Below are 20,928 nucleotides of genomic sequence, written 5' to 3' on the forward strand. Positions count from 1 at the left end.
GTTATACTCATTCATAAATTCTGGTTTCATTTTGATAAGAACAGCTGTACTGACAATATAACTAAAATATACAAGGAGCAATATGTTTGCTGTCCATGTATACCCTCTAAAAATAACTCTTCTGAAATGCTGAAAAAGCGCTATTTGAAGCTATGGCAGTTCAGCAGAGTAAGACTGCTGAAATTCTTGGCATTAAAATTGCAAATTAAAGTAATTAATAGTAACCACAACAACAAAAAGGAGAAGACTTACACGTTCTCAGATTACCTACTTTGTTTGCCATGTGTTATCTGACAACAGCATTTTTTCTGCATGTGAGCAAAATGAGGCAGCTCAATTTACTTCTTGGTCATTACAAAAATGATAACTCTTCTTATATAGAATATAAGACGATGGAGTTCATAGTAGTGGTGATAAGAGGAATGCTTTTTAGAAATCCGTTCATAAAGTACTGCATCTTGACAGCTGCTTGGTGGAGTGTTACACTATCATAACAAAAGTGTGAAATCATTCAGAACACTTACAGCTTGCTCTGAAATCATTGTGTGTCCTGTATCTGTTAGAAGCTGGCCTTCCTACCTCTGATAAAGTACTCACACCTGAAGGAATGACCATAACAAAAACTGAACCCAGCTTTCATGGGTGAGGTGGGGTGGATCTGCAGTGTTTCTGGAACAGCTCTAACATCTGAGTTTTGTCTTCCAGGTTGACACAATGGAAGTTATGCGACACCCTGAGGAAACTACTAACATGAAGCGGCAAACTATGGCTTCCTATTTTAGGGTACAAAAGTTAAATTGTAAACAAACATTTTGGTGATAAGAACAATAGATATAGCTAAAATATTTGTGGGATTTGGAGATCAACAAGAATAATAAGATTTTTTTTTTTTTTAATTCTGTTGTAAGGCCTTTATAGACTCAAATTTTCTTTTGTTCATTTTCTTTTTGTTTCCTCACACTTGTACTTTTATAATTTCACCAACTACATTGGTAACAGAATCTAGAGTCTATAGACTATTTCCATCTAAAATGCTGAAGGTCTAGAACAGGCCTCTTTATAAACAGAAAATGGATTTTGTGCAAATAAAGTAGCTTTCATTACTAAAGCCTTCCTATTTTTTCACAGGCTCAGGCATACATACCTTTAAAGATTAAGATTTGTCATTTGTGCTAATAAGTAAAAACAACCCATCTTTTGGAAGTACTGTTATAAATCATATGGATTGCCATCTCATCAGTAGTACTTCTGTCTGGGGTTATGTATGTTCTGCATGTGTGTTTAAATCCAAAAGGTAAGGAAAAGGTATTGAGAACATTGGAATGGGAAGGTTAGGAGTCAGGAAACCCACATACCAATCCAAGGCTGTTGGTTAATGGTTTTTTATTTGTGATTGTTGCAGAATGGAAAAGTTTTAAGCAGTAGGTCTTTGGGCTGTACTTGTACCATGCAGAGCAGGGAAGTTCACAGTGCTGTGCTAGCCAGCATGGGTCAAAGCTTCATGCTATGTAGGAGTACCTGTTTGCTTTGTCATGCAAAATAATGTATGGAAAGGCATAGAGGAAGCTGATGTATACTGAGATGTTGCCGTGTTGCCCCAGTGTGGAGGGTACAAGGACTTGTTGAGTACTTTCAGACTTGTCTAGTAATGCAAGTGTGGATTTAGAGTGGTCTTGCAAAGAACTATACAGATGTCAGTTGTATAGAAACTGTAAAAAAAAAAAAAAAAAAGTGGAGTGTAGGGGAGTGAGTGTGAAGGTACATCATAATATGGATGCAGCCTACAGCAAAGAGGTCATAGTCAGCGTGGAACTGTACATGATTCTAAGATGGAGTGTATTTGCAACAAATACTTATCATACAGTGGGTTAATGAGGTGAGGATGGACCAGAAGTATCAGCATTCAGAAGAGTCATTAGAAAAGCAGATATATATGATCTGATCACACTTTTTTAATCGTGGTATAAAATACAATGGAACAAATTGTTTTCCATGTTCAGGGTGGACAGGAAAAGAAGTAATGAGCCTATGTTTCAGCAGGAATATTTAGGTTAGATGTTAAGAACATTATGAATAGTCATGATAATGTAGCACTTCAGTAGGTTGTCCAGAGAAATTGTGCAGTCTACATCCTCGTGATTTTGAAAAATACATTAAACAGAGATGTGCCTGAAATGGTATGGATACATCTAGTGTTCATTTTGGGCAGAGGACTGAAATTTTTGCAACCATTTCCCTGTGATTTTCTGTGGATTTGTGTGATTGTTTCACAGTAAAGCTTGTTCTTCTGTTGGGGATGTTTGGTCAAATATTTCTATAGTAGAATTATAGTTAGGACATTTTTCTATTTTGTTTTATTTTAATATGAGCCTTCTTTAATTACAGAAATGTGATATAAGGAGAGACAAAAAGAAAGGTATAAGAAATAAGAACTAGAATAATAAATTTTTTTACAGTTGAAAAGTTTTATTAGGTTCTGGGGTTTAGCCAAAATCTTAAAAATTAATAAAACATCAATGGAGATTAACAGTACAGATTAAAATATAATAAAGCATTTCATACTTTTTACAAATAATATCCCCTGCTTAAGTAGTTACATTGCAGTTTTTTGTCTGTGTGTGCATCTTTTTTATTTTCCCCACTAGTATTCCCTCATGGATCTTTTATCCAAAATGGTTGTTGGACAGCCTCACTTTATCCGCTGCATTAAACCTAATGATGATCGAGAAGCACTGATGTTTTCTCATGAGAGAGTTCTACTGCAGCTACAATACACTGGAATTCTGGAAACTGTCAAAATACGTCAAAAAGGGTATTCTCATCGCATTCTCTTTGAAGAGTTTGTGAAAAGGTAAGAATTCTGTATCATGGCTGTTGTTTTAAAACAATTCAATAAAATATGTTCTATGTTTAAGTACAGAAAAATCTACAAACATTGGTTTGTACATATATGGTCTGATTCTTTAATGAAAGCAGTGACTGTCAGAGATAAAGACTACAAGAGATGTCTAAGCTCTAATGGGGAAAAGTCAATGTGAGACCAGCAGTGAGCACTTTGTGTTCAGTAGCAAGCTTGTCCCTGTGGTTCCCTCTGTAGAAGCAACAAGTGGAAATTATGCATCATGCTCAGATAATACAAGGATTTGAAAGGTCAGTGATCATATGAAGAATGTGCACATGCTTAAGAATTAACTGATATAAAAGCTTTAGATTTAGAAATATTCCTCTTAATAGCTTTGTAGCCTCACAATCATTTATCTTGGAGATATAAATTATAACCAGATCTCTGTACACCTGAACCATTGTCATGTCTACTATTACTGTCTTTAACACTATTTTAAATCTCAAAAAGTTGTAAATTTGATTCAGGAATTGCTATTGTCTTTATGATGGCAATATGTTTATATGATTATTATGGTTTCCTCTATATTAAAAATATGTTTTTGTTCAGTATTTACTGTTTTCCAGTCTGTAAGACTGATAATTCAATAATGGAACAGAAGTAATACCGTTAAGCAATCAACCAGTCAATAGTAGGAACAAGTAGTGAATGACTAAACAAGCATTTAGTGATATTTTCTAAACTGGAGATTGCTCATCCAGACAATATAGAGTTAATGAATCTACTGAAAGCAAGTAATTCATATGATGCTAGAGGGAAGGAGCTGATTACGCTTTTGAGAAAGAAAAGACATAAACAGTTTCACAGACCTTTCTAAAACCCAGAGATTGGGTAGATTTACATGTGTAAATTAGTCATTTGGGCTTGGAAATCTGTCATCCTTGCATTGAGAGATATTGAATGATAGACCATAGTTTAATCAGTTCATTCTCAAAAATGAAAAATTTTTCTGATTTACAGTATCTTAATATGCCAAATGAATATGTAATAGGAAAACACTAGAGATATATATCCCAGGAGGCATAACTAACATGTTCATTTGTCCATCAAAGTAATTTAATTTTCAGACATGATCTCCCCCAACTTTTTTATGTGTTACATGACTAAATTTAGTAAGGTAACACCGTTCTAAAGGAGGTTTAACAAAGAGATTAATTTCTGTGATCACGAACACATCTTTGCAACATCCTGAAGAGGCTGAAGCCAGAATTATTAACTTTAACTTTTATCCAATTTACACATAAGTAAACTAAGATTAACTCCACTGAAATTAGTCTAAATTGAGAGTAAATTAGGCCTCCTCTTATCAGTAGATTCTTCTCATTGAAAAGTGCACTGAATTTAAGTACAACCTTGAAGAGTAATGGTAATAAAAGCAGCGCTGACTGTAGCTTTCCATTCCTGCAGATAAGAGCAAGTTGTGTTTAACATCATGTCAGATACTCCCCAAGTTTTTAGTCCAACTTGATGTAACTCTTTCAGGAAAGAAAGTCAACACAACAAGGGAAGTGAGGGGGAGATGTGGAGATTTGGCAATTTGCTTAACAGCATAGAAGACTTCCTGAGTTCAGAATATAAATGAAGGGTGGGAGAGGGGATGTTCTTTCTCCTTTGTTCAGTTCATGCTTTATTTTTAAACAAATTCTATTCTGTTTTGCTCCTGAAAAAAAAACCACAATGCTTAAAAAAGCTATCAATGGAACAAGAAACATTTTTCTTCAACTTACAGCCATGACTAGTCAAGTGTTTTTAGGAAGTAAGTGGTTGAATACATAAAAATGTTTGAGAAAACAGGTCAAATGCTAAACAGATTGGCACTTCTTTGTTTATAATCAAAAAGACATTAGGCAAGTATGAACAAGAGTTTCAAAATGTCACTAAATGTGAGGATATCAAAGATTTTCTAAGCCAGCAAGTTAATTGGTATTTTGATCCTTTTGAGCAACTGAACAACAAAATGAATGAGCCAGCACTTTTTCCCCCTTGATGTTATTAAACAAATAGGTGTGCTTCTTATCTGCCTGTTCAATAATGCTGTTTTGTAAACTCTTAGCAGGAAATATGAGGACAAAACAATCAAAGGCAGGGAACAGAACCATTCAGGTTTATCAGGCGGGAGGTAAACAAAAGATAAAGCTCTGTCTAATGTTACTCTTTACTGTCTTCTGTTTTCACATAGAACAGATTATTTCAGTGTTGCAAACCTGGAGGTAGTTTATTGGGTTAAAAAACAGATGGTGAGGAGAGAACTTAATTATAACTCATTCACACAATGTTTCTTCAGCCAAGTATACAACCATCTGGTTTATGTATATAAATATACATATTCTTTTACTTAAAGTAGGAAAATGTAATCTGCAGCCCCTGTAAACACTGAAGACCTGTCAAGTCTTAGGCACTTGGTCTCTGTTGGCCTTGTCTCGCACCCCCTGCCATCATGTGTCTGTCTTACATGTTTGCTGTGAAGCAGCATGGCCCCTTTCTCAGGCTGGAATCCCAAATTTCAGGCACAAATTATTAACCTGATCAGGCAACCAGGTGTGCCTGACTTGTGGGGCCGCATAGTGACCGAGTGCTGCACAGCAGCCAAGGGAGGTGTGCACTGAAAGTCCCACTGGATGGGACACTCCTTGCTATATCTGAGTGCCCAGGCCCATGGACCTTCACATGACATGATGTGGTATGCAGGTGTGTCCTCACTACATATCCCCCAGCTGAATACACCTTTTATGGAATGTGGCATAGACCATACTGTGGGTTGAAAGATAAGGGACTTGAGAGTCTAATGAAGCTAAATGCTGTCATGCTTGAAGTGCCTCACAAAAACGTAGGAATGTGTTTGGCAAGTTTTGTACAAGTTTCATTTAAGGACTGTCTGCCCATTTAAGTTCTTTGTACTGCACTGGGATGCAGGATACACTTTTCCTATAAGTCCTACCTACTCCACAGTAGCCAGATGATGTTACTCAGATCATACACTCATGGCAATACCAGTGTTTTTCATTTAACAGTGATCCCAGTGAGGTTGGTTCTGCTTTTTCAATCTCACAGTGAAAATTTGCATAAGGTCATTGTTGGTACACCTGGTACACACAGTCTCTAAACCATCAGTGTTACTTTTCTCATGACTGCATAGACCCTAATTGACCTTAATGAGTCCATTCTCTGTTGAGTGGAACTAGGAATAAAAACTGGTCAAATATTGCAAAATCCTGTAAACTGTGTTACCTCAGTACATATTTTCTTCTAACCCCAAAAATTCAGTGGTAATAGATTTGTTTATTATTCAAAAGCAGGGAAGCACTGAATTAAATAAGAAGCCAACAGGTTTGCTACAGAGAAAAGAAATGCTTGATTTTAAAATTATGCATTTTTAATGCAAACTTACTTTTAACTGAGTCTGCATGAAAGTCCCTAAATTATTTCTGGAAATGAAATTGTAACATCTCCCATATCTTGATTTTACTATTATCCGTGAAAATGTTTGCTGTTGTTTCAGTGGTCTTAAGATTTCACCAGATCTGTATAAAGTTCCTGTACATTTGGTAAACTACTGTACCTTCCACATATACTTTCTAGACTCTTGTCATTAACAGAACACTGGTAAACAGTTGCAGGATGGCAAAGATAGCAAACCACCAGGAGTGAAAAGTCTGCTAACCTCATGTGAATTGTATATGAAGAATGGACTAAATTATGCCTTTCTGAGAGTATTTCTATGATTCCGTGTTTATCTCATGATCTACAGCATAAGTGTTCAGTATGTGTTACTGAATTTCAAGAGCATCTTAGATATTTTCATTTTTCATTTACAGTTTTTCATTCATATTCTCAATATAGAGTCAAATGTAATTAATTGTATGAATTCACATGTGAAAGTTTCTGAAAGAGGTGAGATAAAACCGATACAAGTTTGGAATTTTTGAAAGTTACTTAACAGCTCTTTCAGTGCTAAAACCATGAGTTTTTTCAACTTTCCAACTCCAGGACTGAGAAGGAACAAACATCTGTTGGAATGTTGAGAATCTCCCTACTATTGCTGGGGGTCTGAGTAGAAAGGGATTTTGCCCTCTTGCACCTCATACTTTTCACATATCATTATCCATTCTCCACCTCAGGCCAGTACATTTTAGTACAAAGATTTGTTTTAAAGAGAAAAATGGCTAATCATTACATTTTTGAGTTAATTTTGTAGAATTGATGCTGCCATTAAGTCTGGAATGTGAAGACACACTGGTTAGTTAATGGTGCTGTTTAAATGCTATTTATTGAACAGCTCCACAGTTCACCCTTTAAGGAGGGGAGAGAAATTGAACCATTTGTTTACAATCAGTTAATCTAATCTAATACCACCAACACTAAAATGCCTTAGCCATAATCAGATAGTTAATGCATAGCATCATTCTGAAGTTTTCAGTATCTTAGCATACTGGTATGCCTTTAACATTTAACGTTAACTCTGCATGTCCTAACTTTGCAATTGGTTATTTGGGGATAAATTCAACTTTTAAAAGATATTGGTTTATGCCCAATGACTATTAAATACAGTTAAGCCCATTTTAATGTGTTTTGTCTGGAATACTATTCATGTCCATGAAGGATAGTTTGTAGTGCAGTGTAGGAACCACTGGTTAGGAAATACATAATTCCAGAGTTTCATCAGCTCTGAGAAACTAGTTCTGAGGGGAACTTACTTTTCTCTTACTTAGTCTTACTGCTACTGAGACTGTCATTAGTCAAGTACTTTTAGGAAACATGTAGATGAATGTGTTACGCGTAGGAAATTTTCAAGCAAGAACTATAACTGAAGAAAATAACGTATTTTTACACATATATGTACATGTTTATGAAACAACACATGAAGGACCATAAACTTTATTTTTAAAAACAGAAATAAAAGTACTGACTTAACATAGAGGAGCACTGAAGTATTCCAGACTCCTGCCTTTTCTGCTAGAATAACATAGAAAAATGGTCATTGTTTTATTTATATTTTTTTCTGGATACCAAAAGCAACTGCATTCTACATCACGAAAGAGAGCTAATGGAGAGGGTACTACATGTGAAAGATATCGAAGTTTGTCATTAACAAAATGGTGTAATCAGATGTGTAAATTGCATAGCTCAAAAATGTTTTAGTGAGGCATTTGCCACAAGTCAGTTTCTTAGTAATTATAATGTCATTGATAAGATAGTAAGATTCAAAAATTATGAGATCCCCTTTGACTATTTTATTGCACTAGTGCTATCTAAAAACTGTTGTCTGATTTTAAAATTCCCAACTACAACATGCCTTAAGAGATGTATGAACAACCAGAAAACTGATATTATCACTCACTTGAATCCTTCCTTCCTTCTAAGGAAAGAAACTGCTTAAATTACATACATGTGTAAATAACATGGCTATCTGAACTGGCTTTTGAAGCAAACAGCAGTTTACTATTAGTGCAACTTCCCCAGTATATCTGTCAAGTAGCTATTGAAATTGCATGCTATCACAAATTGTTTGTGATATGTATATTTTAAATCTGAGCTTTATTAGTGCAACTCATAGTACCGTCTTTCTTGTGAAAACTGGCATCACTAAGTTCAGTAATAAGATGGAAGAAATGCACTTTTTTTCATTTAAATACATCATATTTCTCTATACCTATGAAATGGCATGATTCTTAGGATTTTGAAAGACTTGGCTAAAGAATTTGCACTATCATGTTATTGAGAAAGTCACTGCCTCAAAAATAACTCAGTAATACATAATCTCCTATCGTTATTCAGAGTGGGCAATGTCTCCAGCTGGTGAATATCTATGTCTCTGGTCCAGGACTCATTCCAATGCTTCTGCCTTCAAACATTATTTTGTTCCCCTTTGATCTTTATTGACTATTTTAGCGGTTCTTTTTTCTTTCTTGTGACAACTGGAGCGAATATCTGGAGATTAACTGGAGCTAATATTTGAAAATCATATTCTCCCAATTAAAAAAAAGAAATCTTGCGTTATTCCATATTTTCTAATTGCTTCTCCATATTTTCTTCAGTATGAGGTAGAATATTTTCTCTATGTGACTACAGAGAAATCTGGCTTTTGAGGTTCACTGGTCACATTCTTCTCCTTATGTTTTAAAGAATATCTGATGTCTCTTTCCATGCTAATAATTAGAAGAATCATTTGCTCAACCTGCCAGTTCCTCTCAAACACAATGTAAATAGAGTAGCATGTATAGACGTATAAGTTAATAAAGATCAAGACAACACATGGAGGTTCATAAATGAGAGCTGAGGTGGCAGCTGCTACCATCTAACAGCATACTTATGCTAAAATAACCTTAAATTTGTAAACTGACACACGATCTTGCTGTTACTTAACAGAATTGTTTGCAAGTTACTTTAAAGACTATAAACCTATTCTTCATTAATGAGTTGTGGCTCAATGGGTGGGGATTGGTCCACTCATTCTTAATTCAATTCAAACATGTTTACATTCCTTTTTCATAAAATATTTGCACAATAATGTTATTTCACATCATTTTTAGGGGCTGTTCTTTGCAAGGGAACATGGACAAAAGAAAGGTCATTGTTGTTTAGTATGGGCCTGCTCTGAAGGCCATTAAAATTGATCATATTCATTCTAATTAATTGTTTATCCCAAACAGAGAAAAGACATCATGACTAATGACTTACAAACCTAATCATAATCACAGAAATTTCTGTGAGTAAAGAAAATTATTAAATTAATATGAGGAGTAATTCACTTGTTTTTTCTTTAAAATACCTGCTAGTTCTGTTTAACTATGAGCATTTATAAAATCCTGGCTGATATGATAGCAATGCCAATTGTTTTAATTTTGCACATACACAACCTCTTCTGGAGGTGTGAAACACAGGTTGGTGTTCATGCTGTCTGAGCAACTTGCTGTCTGTAAATCAAGATTGATAAGAGAGTTGTTTTTACTGTAAGTTAGTCTTTATTCTTCACACAGTGCCAGCCTTACAGCTTCAGTAACTAGTCAGAATCTGTATCATTGTACTGCCTACCCTCTTAGTGCTGGCCTTTATCTTCGCTGATTGAGAACCCTTTCTCCTAGGCATACTGAAAATGTGAAGCTCCCCTGAGTTCCACCGATGGGAATGATCTTGCTATAAACTCAAGAGCATTGGACTTCTTATGTGGGTTTATGCTTCCCAAAGAATATCAAGGCCATTTATATTTCTTTGTGAAAAATGACTAATACCAGTAACAAAAATATTGAAATATTCTGAAATGCCTTTTTTGGCATTTCTTATTAGGAACAGGCACCAGGTCATTAATAACTTTTAGCGTTTTTTCCTTTCTTTGTTGCTAGTGTTTGTCTTTTCTCCCACTTGGAAATCTGCAAAGGTCCATTGACTTCTCCTCAGGGAGCACCTGCTTATTTAACAGAACTTGCAGACTTGCAGTGAGATGTAGCTGTGCCAAAGTATGTTACGTAGCTCTGTAGATGGATGTACTTATTTTATACATTTTGCAATAAGTTTTATTTTGCTTTCCTATTACTCTGATTTCTAGCACTTTTTCTCCTTCTCCCTGTCATTCATTCACTTGTTCACCTGAAAAATTCAGAGGAACCTTGGGTGTTTCCTGAGTTCCAGCTGTTTGTGAAAGACCTTTATGGATGATTACACCAACTGGGGATTTCTAGAATGCAGTAGATTCTTGTCACCAAAATGGTACCACTATTTTCCTATGTTGTATATATGGTCAAATATCTGTTCATGACAGCTGTGTCATGATTTATGAAAATAAATTAGTATAAGGGAGAATTTAGCCTATGAGTTCTAGAGACAGAGCTGGAAGTAGAACTCTAGCTCTGAGCTAGAGAAGAGCAGTGAAAGTACATATTTATTGTCAAGTCAATTCTTTCTTTGTCATTTGGTTTGCAGGTATTATTACCTTGCATTCAAGGCACACGAGACGCCCCTTGGTAGCAGAGAAAATTGCCTTGCCATTTTGGAGAAATCTAAACTAGACAACTGGATTCTTGGGAAAACCAAGGTAGAGGGTGATAACATTTTCTCAAGGGTAGTATCCTTTTAGCAAATGTCTAATAGTGTTTTGAAAAGTATTACATGAATGAACAAAAGAGCAAGAAATTTGTTCCAGTTAGTCTCCTTGGTGATGGAGGTGCCCTCCCAAGCCAGCTGATTTGGTGATGCAAGAGGAGGCGTGCATTAGGTACCTCCCCAAAGTGCATTCTGCACATGGCTGCCTTGATAAGGACAGTACATCTGTCAGTGCCTGCTGTAGTAGTGCCTCCCTGAAGTTCTTGCTCTTAATCATGCCATGACTGAAACTGCACACTGTGGCCCATCCTGTGAGCCTGGTTAGTACCTTATCCATTTGTGGAGTTTCAGGTGAGATCTGGCTCTGTCAAGAGCCTTTTTTCAGGGTTTAAAATGGAGTGGATGACTTCTGTAAAAAGGATGCTATACAGTATCTTGAGTTGTTGTATAGTGCAAAAAGGAAAACCAAAAATTTTCCTGCTTAACATCCAGATAAAGTGTGTGCAAACACCCATAGGATATGCTTCCTGAAGCAGAATGCTCTTAGACAATATTATGCCTAAAACCAAATTCAACTCAGGATTTATCTTCCCACTGTCAAGAAAGGCTATATTTCAAAATTGTTGATACCTGAAAATATGCCCCTGGCCAATTTACTTTGTAAAGGGGGTAAATATATGGTTTATTTTGCAATGGAGTGATTATAATCAGTGGAATAATGAAATTCCACAAGCAGACTGAGAGCACATATTTGATTCACAAGATTGCTGTGGTATCAGCAACCAGTATTTTAGCAGTTTTCTCAACAATGGTGCCCTAAAATAGGCTGATGTAAGACTAATGAAAAGACAGTATACAAGAGGTTATGTTACTGCCTGCATGTAATACAGATTTTTTTGTTGTTGTTGTTCCAATTCAGGTTTTCCTAAAGTATTATCATATAGAGCAGTTAAACTTGTTCCTGCGAGAAGTTATAGGGAGGGTGGTGGTCATGCAAGCCTATATCAAGGGATGGCTTGGAGCAAGGAGGTACAAGAAAGTCAAAGAGAAAAGAGAAAAAAGTGCTGTTACCATACAGTCAGGTAAATGTTCACATTCCCTATTTCACTGAGTGTCTTTGCATTTCAAGCTGTTAAATTGCATGTACATTATTTATTAATTCATAATAGTTTATTATGAAATCAAAATAACTGGAGGTGTTTTTCTCTCCAGCTAATTGATGCAAATATTATTGATTTACTTCTAAAATGTCATCTTAGTATTTGGTAATGTCTATTTAAATATTTTAGTATTTTGGATATGATGCCCGTGCACAAAATGGATATATTGTTAGGTATGTCTATACTAGCATGCAGCACATAAACGAAATACAGTGGCATGCCCTCCCCGTGTATATGAGAATTCCAGCTAACATAACGTTGTGGGGCGGGTCTGAGAGGCTGATTACCAGTAATGCAGCAGGCTTCCTTATATTGAATCTGGGGAGCAGTATGAGGAGGGGAGTTCCTGTGCTGACATAATCATACACCTTTGCCTTTTGGGTTAGGACATCAAGCAAGCACATGGTGACAATTAAAATTTGGATGACTGAAGCGGTGTTTGAAGTTGTGAGGATGTGAATACTGCAGTTGTGAACCCAGAGTTCAACATGTGGGTGGGTGGGAAAGAGGTACTGGGGGTGGGGGTTGGAGTGGTTATGGCAGGAGGGATGAAAGTTTGAGCACATCTCTGACTCTGTAGACTCTGTAGCACTTCCTTAAATAAATGTAATTTCCAGCACATGGTTTTGTATTTTTAGCCTGGAGAGGATATGAAGCTCGCAGGAAGTACAAGGAAATAAGGAACAGAAGAACTGATGCTGCTATACATATTCAAGCAGGTAATTAAAACATTATTTCAATTGCCATCACCTATTTTGCTGTGGATTATTTTATATGTCAGTGTTTATAGCCAAGAGAAATACATACAGTCCAAACAAAAGCTATCAAAAACATTACTTCTGATCGTTTGTTCTTCAGTATCAAATGACATCAGTGACAGGTATCACGCACTTTGGGGCTTTTTCTAAGTACTCTGGAAGCAAAACATACTGATTAAAAGCTGTTATGTTAATTCTTTAAGATGCTTCTGAACACAGTCAGTATGATTCAACTATATGTAGAGCTGGTATGAAGCACTGGATTGATTTGACTAAAAGTGTGGTTGGGAGGCACTGGACATGCATTTCTCTGTCTTTGTGTCCAGCCCTGATCTTGACAGGTTGCCAGGTTTTTGTTTTGACTGCTTGCTGGGTTTGCCAGCTTTGGCCAATCTTTTGACTCTCTGCCAGACTCCTATGCAGCCATATCAATATGAATTTGAATAAACTTTAAAGAGATTATTGGAGGAACAGGCCCATAGGGCTGTGTAGGTCTCTAGTAGAGAGCAGGGTACCATATGGCACGGAAATCTAAGAACCAGTGCCGTGAACTCAATGGTGTTTTCAAATACTGCCAATATGAAGCAACCTCCATATGATGCAGTGTAATACACCTTTCCTGTCCAACCCCAGGTTGAAAGACTCAAAAATGAGTTGTGGCAAATGTGTTTACAGATAAACCAAGGTACCACCTTTATTCTACCAGCTTTCTGTGCTATAATTCCTTAAGCTTTGTCTCTATTCTGTATCATATAGTACAAAGTCAATCTGAAAAAGATTTATTCTAAATATTCTTTTACTTTGTTCTCAAACCATTTTCAGTAAATTGTTTTTCTTTTGTCTTAAGTTTGCTACTCTGAAATTAAGCATCACTGTGACTTTCAGTAGAAAACTGAATATCAGTCTAGTTACAGAAAGGAACAGAGTATCATTAGGATAAAATAGTAATTTATAGCTTTGCATGCACACTGTTATGTAGCTCTAGGGTCAAATGCAAAATATTCTATGAAATGGAGAACTGTTGTGGAGAAATTTTTTTCTCCCATTACAACAAGCACTGAAGGACTGCATAAGCACTCTCTCCTCTTCTTTCTCCCCTCTGTGTTGTCATTTTTTTTTTGTTTTCATGATAGTACAGAGACTAGATCTTTAAGTATCCACTGTGACTATTTTCTGGAGTATATGCTACATTTACACTTGGCCATACCTGGACTTTGATTTCCTGACTTAGAACAGCCTTTTGCTGTAAAATGGAAAGTGAAACCATTGACCCATCACTGTCCCACTATCACCAGTTCCTTAAAATGAGAGTTATCTCAGGTTCTGTAGGAAGCTGGTGTGTAGCAGTATCACCTGGAGACTGTAAGGGACATTCTACCTTAGAGTTTTATCCAGCCAGATTTCTTAGGCGTGTATGAGATGCATGCTCATTACTGTCTCTTTAGAGAAATGGAGTATGATTTATTCTGTTGTTTGCACACATGGGAGAGATTCAGAGTTGTGTTCCTCCCTGCTCTCTCTTAGATACCGTGTTGAACATGGCAGAGCAGAGGTAGTGGAAGTGTACACATACCACTGAATTTGGACACTTCTGTTGAACCCTCTGGACCTGAGTGCTGTTAGCACTCTTCCAACTAACATACAGTCTTCCTTTGTAACCTGGCACTTGACAGTTTCAGTGATCAGTCTGGGTGAATAAGCATTAGGACTATAGGGCTAAGAGTGACACAGTGCACCTTTGTATTAATTAGGCTGTCTGCTCCTCCTAGCTTTGGTGCTGCATTCAAAGGGGTATAATAATAAAAATCCTCAACACATTTCTGTGTGCCTTTGGAAACCTATATCTAGGACTTCTTATTTGAAAATTATTCTTGTGCTCATTTTTTCTTCTCCACATACTAATTATTCTGTGTTTCAAATGAAAGCTCATACTTGCTAATGGTGGCCATTTTCCAGGTTTTAAAATACAGTGACAGTCTTTCTGTTGTTTACATTACACTGTCCAAATGCCTAGTGACATGGAGACAAAAGCAACTCCAAATCTCTTCCTTTCCTGCACATCTTATAATGTGAGCATGTGGTTCAAGGCAGCTTTTCAGTAAAATGGAGTATGATCACCTTTGTGTTTGTTTTTTCTTTAAAAATCCAAGACATTTCAGGCAGTGAGATAGATTGTTTGCATTTGTCATCCAGACATTAGCAAAACCATATAATTAAAATATATGTACTTCCCTATCCTTTCTATTCCCCTCCCCTGCCGGCTCAAGCAGGCCTTGAAATTTAGGAAGCATTTGGCTTACATGTTTCTACAGAACAGCGCATATTGAAATTTGTTTTCCTTTCATCTCTTTCCCAATAAAAGCAGCCGCTCGGCTTATCCCTTTAGCTTCCTCAGAACTTCCTTTCAGAATTCCCGATCTATTACAGCACATTCACATACCAGAAACAAGATGCCTTTTCATGCTGTCAACCTTTTTCATCTGAAATGTAAATTAATTCTTGCTGGTACGCTTTGACAGAGATCAAAGTAGGGGTATTAACCTTATTGGGCCTTCTCTTCATCAGAATCAGTTCCAAAGACTGCGAGGGTAGTGTTAGGAGGCCAGTCTTCACTGTTATCTATGGCCCTCCTCCAGGCAGTCCTCTGTCTACAAGTCAGCATTTCAAAGGCGCTGATTTCTTTTGTAAATGACCTTATCATTACTTTAAACTGTGTGAAAAATGATTTGCCTGAATAATTCTTGCAGGATTATCTTGCTCATTTTAATTGTGGGGGGACTTCATTCAGATTCCAGGATATTGTTTAAGTGGTTTTGACAGCAAGTGATCATAGCCTGATATAAAGGAGGAACACAGCTCCTGATTGGAAACCTCTTGACTTGTTCAGATTGTTCATTTCTTGCAAGTCAGTCTTTGAGGTAGGCTGCATTTGCATTTTAAAAATAAACAGATGCCTTTCAAATACATGAGCTGGTGGTCTGGAGATCTCTGTGGGCCCAGCAGTTCACTATCCATTGAAGAAATGTTGGAAGAAAAAACAAACTTAGAAAAAAACAACCCTCACAATATACATGAGGATACAATTCCTGAGTGTATTATATTACATGAAAAAAAAGATGTGGGGGAAAACACCCTTGCAAGGAAACAAAATATTTGTGAATTTAAGTTAGGTGGCAAGGAAAAAGCTACCCTACTTCAGCATACCTACATCACAGGTTCTCAGAATACACAGATGTTATTGGACTCATGGCTAAAATTGTACACAGGGTACACAAGGTCTTTCCTACTTCTTTCAGGCACACTTTCCCAAACAGTGAAGGTTAGAAAATGTTCATTTTTAACTTAGAGACAAATTGTAAAGAATGATTTTGTGTAAAGTATTTGAGTTAATAATACTTCGCACTTCTGAGTATTTCTTTGTAATTGAGATTTGTATTGTTTTGATTTAAATCTACATGAAAGGAAAAATATTTTGTTAAAATAAAGAATTTTTTTAAATTATGTTGCCAGATTCACAGCTGGTTTAAATCAGTGTATATCCACTGATTCATCTGACTGAAATGTTGTTGCACTGATTTACCTCACATGCAAGTCTAATTTAATGTTTCTTTGTATTAGAATAATGCATTAATTAGAATTTAAACCAACAGATAATACAATTATAAAAGTACGTTTTCTAGTTATGATAGCATGTATTTCCATGCAGTCTGACTGTTGTCCCGAAAGACTTAAGGGAGGATTTTAATCTGGTTATTTCACTTGTGATCTGACATTGCCAAAATGCCAAATGAGTGGTGCATGCGATTCACTTAGATCCGAGGTGACATCACTGAATTCATTTTAATTAGGCTCACTTTAGCCATCTGGAATATACTGTGCAGCTCTGGTCAGGACTGAGTTTAACTATGCTTCCAGAGGTGAAAGGCAAATGACTAATCCATTGAGCCACCATCTCCTCCTCCAACACGTGCTCACACACTCACCATATGTCACATTGTATTGGAAAATTCTTTATCAAGAACTCAAGATTTCGGCTCTTTTTTTAAAAAAAATTTTTAAATGGTGGATGTTCAGAAGGAAACCAGATGAAACATCCCTTTGTAAATTGCTTTCTTTCTGTAACTTCTGCCCATGCAGTGTTGCTCACTATTTGCATATCTCGAACATGTGCTTCTGGCAAAATTTACTCCATTATAATAAAAAAAAAGAGGGCCTGAGAACAGCTGTAATTTACTATTTTATATTTATAATAAGTGTAAACTTTTAATAAAAGTGTTACCTTTGGGATTTTCAATGACAAAGATTTAATGTTGGCTTCAATAGAAGACAAGGGGGTATTTCTTGAAAACCCTGTATTTATCCATCTATTTATATTACTGTGTACATGGATGTGTACATGTATTTGACTAACACTGTTGTATAGATCTAAGAATTACATAAGTAAAATGTTCCAAAAACTTCTAAGCACTTTATAAATATATCTAAAAATTTTTTTTTATTTATAGTTTCCTGAAAATAACAACTGCTAAGTAGCAGATCCAGTTTTACTTTTTTATATCATTAATTTGCTTCCATTTAACTATATTGTTTGTCTAAGAACCGTTGAAGAGATGTATGCTTCTCTTAATGGCAGCTGAACTGACTCGTATCACCTTGATTTCACATTCAGGGTAAACCAAACTGGTTTGTACATGATGCAGAACTGTGGTTAACTTTAGTCTTCCACCTCTTTGTGTTCTGTACTAGCTTAGGGCATCCAGTAATTCTTCACTTTTAGTATCTATTTCTAGTAACAGTTAAAAGCCTGCTGCTCACACGCAGGGAACATGTTAGGAAAAAGGAGAAGGCTTTATGAAGTATGAGGTGCTATATTCTATGCCCATCTCAGAGCTAAGCTCTGTCGATGTGAATATATTTGCATTTCCTTTTAGGTTTTTTTGGCTGCACAGGGAGGTGGTGGAGTCCCCATCCCTGGAGGTGTTTAAGAGTAGGGTTGATTTAGCACTGAGGGATATGCTGTAGTTGGGAACTATCAGTGCTAGGTGAACGGTTGGACTAAGATGATCTTCGAGGTCCTTTCCAACCTAGATGATTCTGTGATTCTGTTTTCTCTCCTGGTTTTGAGGAGATGAAAAGAAGACCATTCTTATCGGATTCCATGCCCTTGCTAAAATCAGGAAGGAACAACAACATACACTGTCTGACAATACATTGGAAAACCTATTGCTTTTCCTTTCTCATATTGACAAAGAGTTTCAGAGTCATCTTCACTTTTTTTCTTTGACCTAGTCTTAAGATCAGAGACTATAATGCATGGTAATTAAAAACCCTATGTCCAAGTGGTGATGTACATCAGTGACACCAGTCCTAATGGCAGCCTTGGTGAGTCTTCCTAATAGTCACTGCTTGTTACTGGTAGTTACAGCTTGTATGTGAGAACTCGTGACTTGCTTTCTCATAATGCTTCTGCTGGACAACTTAAGACAAGGGTTGTGTTCTTCTGCTATAAGAAAGGCATCACCCAATATCTATCCAGAATGAGAGGTGAAAGAGGGGAGGTATTCATGGGACCCAGCAAAAGATGTGACTTTCTATCCCTTTTACTGTTCATTAGAATTAATTTGGCATGAAGTGAAGAATCAGATTCATGGATTCCAAATCCTCTCAGATGTTGTTAGTTAAGCCGCTGAACACTCTTTTAACTAGGCAAGTTAAGAAAGTGATGTGCTGTTCATAGCAAATTAACTTCTGATTACGAACTTCCATGATCTCTTCAGCAAGCAGGAACTTTGATTTCCAAGTTGCTGTTATATGCTATTTTTGGTGATATTGTAGATTAAAAATGTGTCTGTGCAGAAAATGTCTGCTTAACATAATTTTTTATGACTGAGAATGAATCCTTCTGCTGTTTAAAATACTACTTCATCTCCTTTCTTTATCCTTCTTGCATAGACCCATGGTTGTTTAGCTTTGATCTTTCTACATTGTGCTTTACAATTTGCTCTGTAACTATATATTACCTATGGGAATCAGAGGAAAAATGCCTGGACTTTTCCTATCTGGAATTGTGCAACATTGTGTGTAATGAATATGCTTTGGTACTTAGACATTAAAATAAAGGTTTTTAACTGCAAGACACCAAGTTTCAGACTCCCTGAGGTAAATATATTCTTGATTTGCTAGGTGCTGGATCTGACAGAAAACTTGCTTTGTGTGAGAATTGATCAGTACAAGAAGTAAAAACTCATGTCCTAAATTGCGGCACATAAAACATTTAACACCTAGTTACTAATAGAAGTGCTAAAATTAAGTTCAGTTCATATGTTCAGTTTCAGATCCTGTCATCTTTGGGTATGTAAAGATCAGGGTTAAAGATACTGTTGCTGGAAAGTTTGGAATATAGACTGGATAAGGTGAAAATGAGGTGACAGCTGGTAATCATTCTTCTTCAATGATGCAGTGATTGTTCATGGAGCAGTAGCAACATGAGTCTGCTAATTTCACACTCTTTGAGCCAAGTGCTTAGTGTCAAAACCAGCACCAGTCAGTAATGCAAATTGCTGTGATGGAGCAGCTTCCCAACCTCTCAGACTGCCCCAGTAGAATTCTCTGCATATGCATTTCTTTGAAACATTATAGATCCCGTTAATAAATGTTGAAAAGATGCAGTCCTACTACTGCTCGATGAAGCTTTTGAGAGAGAAACGAGTTTGTTTATCTTGCTACTTTAGTTATCCATGAGTCAAAGAGAAAGTAGGAAAAATACAGCCATTTACCTGTCAGATTCTAGTATTCTAGAAGAATGTTAGAAACTAGCTTGCGGAAAGGTTAAGTTGAAGAGGAGCTGATTCTGAAAATATGTATGAAAACAAAAGACAGGGTAAAAACTATGTTTGTTAAATCAGATGTAGCAGGTTTTCCATAGTGAATGAGGGAAAGAACAAAATTATTATAGTGACATTAATGAGTCTCTGGGAAAAAGAATTTTAAAAAATAAAATCACAGTAGGTATCAGGATTGATTTTATACACATACACACACACACACATGCTAAGAGCTAATAAAAGTTGAGAAATTACTAAGGATAAAACTGAAGTTTATCTTATTAGTTCAGTTGTTTTAGTGCTTCTTTATAGTAGTCCATTGACTGATACTCAGCATGTTTCAGCTGCAGAGAGGTGGCTGCTGGCCAGCTGTCTCTGCTGCCAATATTGGAGTAGGCTCCGTGTCTGGTCAGTGGGGGATAGTTAAGGATTGGAAGCCTGATCACATGGGGCAAGTGAATGCTTGCCTCATCTCTGCCAGACAGGCAGACTTTTCCAGTCTGATTAAGGGCAGAAAGTTTCTGAGCCTCACGATACCTGAGCTCTGTATTCAGTACAACACCTCAGCAGGCAAAACTTCTGTCATGCCTTCTGTAAAATAAATTGTTATTTATTTTAGTAACCTCTCATTAAAAGGCAATTTTTGCTGCTTCTTATTCTGGAAACCTCAGTAGCACTAAAATGCTTAGACTTTGGTGCATTGCATACTACAGATTGAACTGTTCAGATGATTTTCATTTTCTTATATTGCACGAATAAGTGCATCACCACATACATTTGTGGAGGTAGGTAGCTAAAAAGATGACCATCAACACTATACAGGAATATGAAAGAAGGGATAGTTACAGCTCTCCCCTAAGGAAAAAATCAGATGCAATTGAAGTACCTCTATTTTGTTTCCTCCACCATCTTTTCATTATGCCAAAAACCACATGAATGGGGAGCTAAATTTGTAAGAGTAGTTAAATGGAAGAAAAGGGAAATCAATCAATTATCTCATAATTTGGTAATAATTGCAAATTCTACAGGGTCTTTTTTCTCTATTGTGTAGTTAATGTCTAATTCTAGTGTTTTTGTAAAGTCAGATGTGTGAGATACAGGGAAAACTTGTTAATCTTCTGATCAACTTTTCTGTTCTCAATTCATTCTATTTATTCTACCTCGTGATTTCCCTCTATCATCTACAATGTTATCTTGACACTGATGATACATGAGGTTGCCCTAGACACCATTTCTATGCCTATCCT

At 36.4% G+C, this 20,928-nt stretch overlaps 1 protein-coding gene across 15 annotated transcripts in view; it reads left to right on the top strand.

The window, feature by feature from the left end:
• MYO3B (myosin IIIB) overlaps window positions 1-20,928 on the top strand; it is a 212,665-nt gene that overhangs the window by 136,985 nt on the left and 54,752 nt on the right. For all 15 annotated transcript variants that reach the window (XR_012633931.1, XR_012633932.1, XM_074910360.1 and 12 more), the window contains 5 exons: window positions 706-783; window positions 2,646-2,851; window positions 10,820-10,931; window positions 11,859-12,021; window positions 12,738-12,818. Coding sequence is in view for 13 of the 15 variants with exons in the window: in XM_074910360.1 (XP_074766461.1) it covers window positions 706-783; window positions 2,646-2,851; window positions 10,820-10,931; window positions 11,859-12,021; window positions 12,738-12,818 (640 nt within the window). In the remaining 2 variants the exon portion in view is untranslated. The remainder of the gene's footprint in view (window positions 1-705; window positions 784-2,645; window positions 2,852-10,819; window positions 10,932-11,858; window positions 12,022-12,737; window positions 12,819-20,928) is intronic.

This window comes from Athene noctua, chromosome 7 (assembly GCF_965140245.1).
Source record: "Athene noctua chromosome 7, bAthNoc1.hap1.1, whole genome shotgun sequence".
Lineage (NCBI taxonomy): Eukaryota > Metazoa > Chordata > Aves > Strigiformes > Strigidae > Athene > Athene noctua.